At 52.0% G+C, this 7,990-nt stretch overlaps 1 protein-coding gene across 1 annotated transcript; it reads right to left on the reverse strand.

Annotated features, from left to right (window-relative positions):
• Nucleotides 1-4,398: 4,398 nt before the first annotated feature.
• MAA_06445 (DNA recombination/repair protein RecA/RadB, ATP-binding domain protein) lies at nt 4,399-5,958 on the reverse strand (the record flags this gene model as incomplete). Its single annotated transcript, XM_007824443.2, has 6 exons — nt 4,399-4,695; nt 4,786-5,108; nt 5,168-5,458; nt 5,512-5,564; nt 5,638-5,848; nt 5,901-5,958. The coding sequence occupies 6 exons, from the start codon at nt 5,956-5,958 to the stop codon at nt 4,399-4,401; spliced, it is 1,233 nt and encodes a 410-aa protein (XP_007822634.2).
• Nucleotides 5,959-7,990: the final 2,032 nt, after the last annotated feature.

Below are 7,990 nucleotides of genomic sequence, written 5' to 3' on the forward strand. Positions count from 1 at the left end.
TACCAGGAATGGACAAGAGGCGCCAGAACTACGACTCGGACAACACGTTGAAAGGCGATATGGACCCCCCTTTCTCTCCATTTCATGCTTGGACGGTTTCATGTTAACTATGAAAGGAGACACAAATATATGGGTTGATCTTTAGAGGACTGCAACTATGCATTACGGGGGGAACTACTTCGCAGCACAGGAGCGATATGGCCTCGTATAGGATCGAATTCCCCCATCATCAAGCCCTCGGGATACATTGTCTCGCGAGACTTGGTCTCCAGGCTCGTAGGCTTCAACGACAGACACGCGCGTCTCATATGCCACAGTCGGCGAAATGGCAGGATATCGCTCCGAGAGCCATCTAAAGAACTTGGGAACACTGGGACGGGGCGGTCAGAATGTTTCCTCAGGCCGGATGGAATCACAATGCGAACAACTTCAAGAGAGCGTCTACAACTCACACCGGCCGCCAAGTAGATTCGAATGCGCATTAATCTGCCACAAGAGCACCACCAACTCAACCAGCGTGTACCAATGGCAACTACCTAAAACCACACCGCCGGCAAACCACCCAGGCAATGCTCAAATCTAGAGACCATCAAGTACGTTGCAGAGTACTGCGGACGCATCTCAAACCGGGACGAAAACAAACCGCGAAAGATTCCCAAGTCTACGCAGACGCCCTCGATGAAATCGCCACGGCTTCGTCAAGCATCCAGCACCCAGCATCCAGCCACTCTGGGCGATGCAGGCCTGTCCACGACATGGCTTCCAAAGTCGCCGACAACTCGCAGCAAACAGCGCACCCAAATAGAAGGCAAGCCGGACGACCAATCCCTAGCACGGAATGTCGCAAAACGACTACGCAAGCCAGTAAGCCACAACTAAGACAAGCAAGCCCAGAGCTCTAATCTTGGAACAAACACCCCGGCATTCGCATCTCGATTGCCAGTTCCCGGGTGGCGCAACGCACAGGCATAAGAGAGGGGAGAGGGGAGAGGGACAGAGATAAGGAGGCACCTAGTACGCTGAGCATTCACATGGCAATTTTTTTTTTTTTTTTAAAAAAAAAAAAACGAGGCTTGAGCTCAGCTAAGTTCTGATAAGTGTCTCGCCGAAATTTCCGGGGCCGCCAAAAGCCAAACGTTGTCTGGAGCAATTGTGTGGGGAACACATTGAATTCATTTAGCATGTGACGGATGACGGTATCAGCAACCCCGGACATGTGGTCATTATCAGCTGTTTTATTTGCACAAACGATAAAGTCGAATGATGGCGACTACAGCCACCAACTCCTCCTCCTTATGTACGTACATACATACACAAGATGAAACAAACCGATGCGCCGTACTCGGTACATAGCCGCGGCATTTAGCCGAAAGGAGGGGACAGCCAGGGACATGTTTGTCCTGTTGTAGTACGGAGTATGTAATGTGCAACTACAATAACGACGCTGTAGATCTGTCGCAGGTAGATTATCGACTGATTATAGACGGCGTATGTCGGCGAATCGCGATGCACCACCGCTCGTAAAAGGGTGTGAGAAGATGGTGCTCCAACCAAAGAACCAAGGCATGCGGTATAGCAAGGCGGCAAAAAAACTTTACTCGAATGCAGCTTGCCTCACACGGCCCGAATCCAGCCTTCTTTTCGTGCTTGTCAATCCGGCATTAGTCTCGTCAAGTCGCTTGCCCGGCCGCAGACAGACATGCACTGCAAACTTGATCACACAGCAGCTCCTGATGCCGAGGGACAGACAGGCACGATGCCGGGGCCGGTAACGACGTGCCGGCCTAGTGCCGTCGGTCGGACACCCCAGGCACACCCGGGAATGCAGATAGCCAATACTAATCTGGGAATAGGAACACGGGCGAATCTGTCAATGTGTTTTAGTGTGTCGGCAACACGGGGGAACCTCTCTTGAGCCGCCTCCCGGAGGTCTCCTCTGGCACACCGCACACCGTGGGAACGTTCCGTTGGCTCAATTCATTGGCACACCTTCTTCATTGTCACACCATCCGGGTAGCGATCAGCGGGGGGAGAGCATTGCCATTGCTCCGCCGAAAAATAAACCATTTGATGCAGAGTACTCTGTAGTGACGTGACATCTGCACAATGCGGGATCCGGTTGCCATTTGTTGGGTTTGCCTCTTGTTGTTGGTCGTTGTACGGTTTGTCCTTTGGCGGAACCAGCGTTTGCTGTGAGTCTGTGACAGATTCGCCCCGACTTTGGGGTAAAGTGGCATCGGCAACCGGCCAAGACCCCATGCGTGGCATGATGGTTCGTCCAAAGGCCTGATGTATCGGGTTGCGAATCAGCCGACTAGGGCATAAATGTGCAAAACAGACAGGCATTACATCGTCCCGATCGACTGATTCTGCCATCCACTGCCAACTGCTGCCTCCCTGCCGGATGCGAGAGCTGCGTTTCCGGCTGCAGGGCATCATCCATCACCCAACTCCCCGTGCTTTCATGCCATTTGCACCCAACCGAAGTTGACGAGGTGCCTTGTTCCCGTCCCCGTCTTGGGTTGCAAAAACTGCGCCAGACCATGTTATCCCGCGGCTCCATCAGCTCAACCTGCGGCTACATGTGGAGATGGTTGCTTTATGCCGCGAGCCAAGGACTAATTTTTTTTTTTAAAGATGCAACTGTTGCCAGAGTACGGAGTTTATTATGCCTGCCTGAGCATACAATTGGTGCCGCAGATATGGAGTATACGCACCCCAAGTAAGATCGTAGGCGGGCCTCGTCAGACCCCAGAACCAGGCATGTTTCAGGCGTTTCAAGAAAGGCATTGTTGGTTTGGGCGTGTGCTTCTGTTTGAGTCATCCTGTCAATAAGCGGCAACTATTTATGGACGATCCAATGGAAGCGGCATCAGGCAAGTTGGAGGGCTTTGAGTTTCGCTCCCACCCTCGACAAGACATTTTGTCATCATAAAAGATCACTGTTCCATCTGCTGTGGCTATAACCCTTGTGGTCAAAAGAGTCTCCTCGGCGGCTAAGGCGGAGGGAGGGAGACGTCGTAATCGCCTGTCATTGGCAGCCAGAGACCACTGATCATCGCCTTCATTTATGCGAACTCGAAGCTTTGACAACGCCAACAGAGGAAACTGCCTGGACTGACGGCGCATTAGTGAAGATCCCGTAACATAACTGGCTTTGCTGCATAATAAGCAGAGGTCAAGGCAAAACAGCAATGGCCAGAGCTTGGGGCTGTCCAAGCCCCGTACTGTTGTGACTCAGGCGTGCAAATACATACATACATACATACTTGTAGAACTGACAACATGAGCAATACCCAACCCACATCTATGCCAACCCCAGTGGCTGCTCTTTAAATGAATGGCTCGTGCCGGCAGTAAGGACACATGTACGGAGTACGGAGTACGGAGTCTTGTTATTGTAGGCACCAACAACCAAGCCTCCACTGTGAACAGGAGCAACCATGCCACAGGGGCGTCGTCCCTGGGAAGGCATTGTATGTATGTATCTCGGCCCCAGGAAATCGAACTCAACAGAGTAACAGAAGCCGACCGCTAGGCGCAAGATGGCCAGGGGAACCCCAGCGCCGCTACTCGGTCCCTTTTTGGTTGTCGATTCAAGATGTCCCCGTTGCTCAAAAATTTTGTTGATTACTAGCATGTACGTACTGTACAATGTACTACTAGTTCGCCCTCCCCCGGTTCGCATGTAAGGCTGCTGCTGTCGCTGCTGGTGGCTGGTCTGATGAATGAGGTGTGCCGTTAAGAAAACGTGGAGCAGATCAGGACGACGCGAGAAAAAAATTCTCCATGTACGGAGTACTCAAGTACCTTCTCCCCACAGGTACAACACCACAATGTGGGGCGCCCAAGCCTGTTTCTTCGTCTCTCAGTGCTCAACCGTATTGCATGCAATGTGCTCCGTACAATATTGTGTGTACTAGCATCAGCCATTGTCTGCCTGTCCCTCCAGCGCCCAGCGCGGGTGTCTCTGTGGGGGCGCCGCTAGGCCAGTGTTTCGATGATGCCATCAAGAGAATTTCTTGGGCCTTCCAGAAGCATTCGCATAGCGGCGGTGGTGACGAGCAATCGCAGAGCGCGACGAAGCCCTTTCCGCCGGCGCCGGAATTGACCGATCGTGGGCCAAGCCAGCCAGACATAGTCAAACCGACAATTCGCCGACGAGTTGATACGAGACTAGCAGGTTGAGAGGGTTCTTGAATCATGGCAGTTGGCCCTTTCTGCCCCTTGCCCCGTGCGTGCCTGCAGGCGGCATTTGCTTGGCTCAGATCGACTGCCTCACCGTCAAATACTCTCATTCTATTCACTTACGGTGGAGGCTCTGTGAGTTGAGGCTCCGTGCAGCGGTCCCATTTTATGCTATTTTCGCCCCGGTATTATTCGGTGCTTCACCGGTCTCTAATAAGTGGCCTCTGAGGATGGCGTGTGGCTGCCTTCACAGCCATCCTCCTCCTCATCCCTACCATCGTCGCCTCGGCCAAGCTCCTGTCCTAACAGGACGTCTTCACTCCCTTGCCACTGCGGTGGAGGGGCTGGCAGGGCTGCCTCATCATCGTCTGCCCAGCCATAGTCTTCGTCGTCTTGGCTGTCTGGGACTTCCAAGTCGGTCTGTTCCAGCTTTCGCTTTCCTCGAACCACGTCCGCAGGCTCTACGGGGGCATTGGAGGCATCGCATTCCACTCTTGCAATGCCAGTCTACGCCATTAACCGTTAGCAAAAAAAGCACATTCTCATGCGTCTCAAGGTTGCTGGTGTGCAAAAGCCAAACTGGACAGAGAGACTTACTCTTGTGACGTTGAAGGCCGCAACTCGCTCTATCGCGTCGTAACCAGATTTACCATCTAGCTTCTGTAGCCCTGCCACGAAAATGCTGACAAGTGCACCGTTCTTCCATGCCCAATCTCGAAACATGACTATTCGGGTCGATATCCCTTGCTCCCATACTGAGGCATTGACTGCTGGCACGAGGGTGGCCCCGTGCTCTGATTGCATTCTAGTTGCGCATTGCGAGGAGACGACAACGGCGCAATTCTTAGTCGCCGCTACTTTCTGAAGTGCATTAATGATAAATTGCAGACCTTGGAGCCGCTTGGTTGAAGCTGTTGGGCCTGCGCGTGGTCTCACCGTTAGCAGCTGCGCCAGAGCTGGCACAGGAGTTTGCACTTACCCTTGTTGCTTTTAGGACCTGGTTTTCCATCTACACTTCTTGGCAAAGACGAATTTATCAAGGCAGAGAGGTTGTGGACGACCATCAAGGCGGTCCCTTCTGGTATAGACTTTGCATTCGGCCGTGATACCAGGGCCATGAAATGTGGAAGGGTCAAACATGAAAACTGCGCAAACCTACCCCGGCCGGCAGCGGGCGGTTCAGCCCTCGTCGAGCCATCAGGCACCGCATTTTCTGCTATAGATGCCAGCACGTTTTCTAGCCGAGAGACGTCCATTTCTTGGAAGCAATCTGAAAGCCGTCAGAGGAGTTGATGTGTAAGTGTGTGAGGGTACGATGCTTACCAATCCAAACAACATCATTTCCATTATGGATGGAATTCGCAGCCAATTGTATCCTGCACATTAAATTAGAAAAAAAAAAACACCTCATCATCATTGAGCAGCCGGGTTGGTTCGGGCGAGCTTTACGAGACTGCAGTTTTGCCTGTTCCAGACGGACCCCAAATTTCTGTTATTTGACCCCTCTTGATTCCGCCAACGGAGGTAGAGCCTGGAGATCCGGCTGGCGTAGGCGGCAAGAGAGCTTGATCCAGCTCTTCCAAGCCCGTGGATAAGTAAAGGTTGCCATCATCCTGGAGCTCGTTCAAGGCCTGTGAAGCCTGAACTGTGGGCAGCCGATCTGTAGACGCCGTTAACGATTGACAAATCAAGACGGATTCCGAAAAGCTCACGAGTTCCAGCTATATCGAAACTAGATATGTCATGTCCATGGATGGAATGATAGTCCATTTCCCGAATCCATGGGTTGATGCGGCATGAGATTTCGTGACGACGATGCCCAAGCCGTCACGCAAGACGCGAGAGCCTAGTCGGGTCGAGCGCGACATCACGTGACACAGACATGTTCGTTGAGGTTCCCCGGCTTGGATCTGGAGTGGAGGGTGTCGCGCTCGTGAGGAAAGCTAATTTTGGCCATTTTCGTCCGAAGAGCTTCACAGGATCTGTATGTAGGTTCACTCAGTGGTGCCGCGATGGACAAATTGTTATCGTCGCATCTGGGCCATCCATGCCGGATACTTTATCCAAAACATCATCACAAACGGAAACATGGGATTCTCCTTATCTCCCCGCACGCCCCCCAGAGTCTGGGCCATCCTTGTACGACGTTGAAATCATTGCTTGGCACGTCTTGACAACAATAGTCATGTCGAAACTTGTTCCAAAAAAACGTGCTCAAGTCATTAGCCTCGGCGCTTTTGTGTTTGGGATGTCTTCGGTGTCAGTCAGAACTACTTCCATGGCCGGAACGCTTGTTGGCCCATTTGGTGACTGGTGAACTTAATTTCGGAATTGCAGAGGCTATTCCGCCCGCAAACTCAGACGCCATCAGTGTCGGTTTTTTTAAGTGGTCGATGGGTTTCTGGCAAACAGCCTTTGTTTGAGTTGAGCCTCAATAAACGATATGGAGCCAGATCCGGGGCAGGCGAGCAAAGTACAGCCGAATGTCCGGGGTAATCATCAGCCACCGGAAGCTAGAGAGAGTGCGCCCACAACTCGAGAGATAACTCAGATAAGACATCAGGCTACATACATTGGAGCAAATGATCCCCCGGCATGGGAGACCTAAAGCGTCTATTCCTGCAGCTCGGGCGTTGGAATCAAGTTGGGATTTGAGCGAGAACATCTACAATGACTCGGTGCTATTGTCTCGTTAGGACATGTAACGTCGCGGACCGGAATTTCGAATAATGCTCGCAGCTGAGCGCATCACGTCGAGCGTCGTGGGATCCCTCCACAATTCTCAAACTCAGCAAAAGGCATTTTGTAACAAGTTGCACTGCCACTGCAATCAAAGCGGCTCCGAGCATTGACACGGCACAGTTGATGCCTTTGATTCTATTTGCACAATGCAAAATTTCTTGTACTGTCGATGAGTTGAAGGTCCAAGATTGGCTGGCCATGAGCGTATGGCAAATGCCCACCGGCTATTGACTTTAATGCGGCGATCCGAGGGGACCATTGACACTGCGGATTAGGCGCAATACTCGTTAAAGCTGGTGTTTGTTTGTTTATGCTCCAGCTGTTTCCGTAGAGATGACTCAAAAGCACAATAGCCATCCATCCATGAAATTCGAGGAGAATGGTGACACGGCAGCAATCTACATGTATCACATGACCGCCAAGTCAATGCACATACACTTGTATATTGCGAAGGAAGACGCAGCCTTGAGCGCAATGGACTGATGAATGAATACCCCTGACCCTCTGAGGAAACATGGTATTTTCAGTAGCAGGCTCTCTCTCATCCCCTCTCTTCTCCCTCTCTCTTTTTCAAGCCCAGGGATAGTAGATGGTACCTGCAGGGACAGGTGCATCTATCCGCAAGGGTGTGCAGCAACAAGGCCTGGAGACGCCGCGAAAAAGATGCAAGCCAGACTCACCAAAAAAGGGAGTACGTAGGGAGTACATACATACAGAGTGATGGATAGACCCGTCATTTGTCTTGGGCTCTCATCTATCGTCGAGGGCATGAACCACTCACTAGTGGCCGTCAAGGTTGCAACTAGATACGGAAAGTCGGGCAAAATAATTTAGCCATGCGGAGGGAGGGAGATCTGCTATCAATCGCGTGGCTTGAACTGACAACGGGGCACCGCATCAGCCAGCAGCCTGGGGGAAGGGGGCCGGGTGGTACTACCGCCATGATCATTCTGGCGTCAAAATGAAACATGGGCAGGCTGTTGATGCACCCGTGATGGTTGAATGGAGATTGAACTCGCAATGGCACTGCTGATATCCTCGGTGGACTGGCCCTGGAAAA

Source organism: Metarhizium robertsii (assembly GCF_000187425.2).
Source record: "Metarhizium robertsii ARSEF 23 chromosome Unknown MAA_Scf_6, whole genome shotgun sequence".
Taxonomy (NCBI): Eukaryota; Fungi; Ascomycota; class Sordariomycetes; order Hypocreales; family Clavicipitaceae; genus Metarhizium; species Metarhizium robertsii.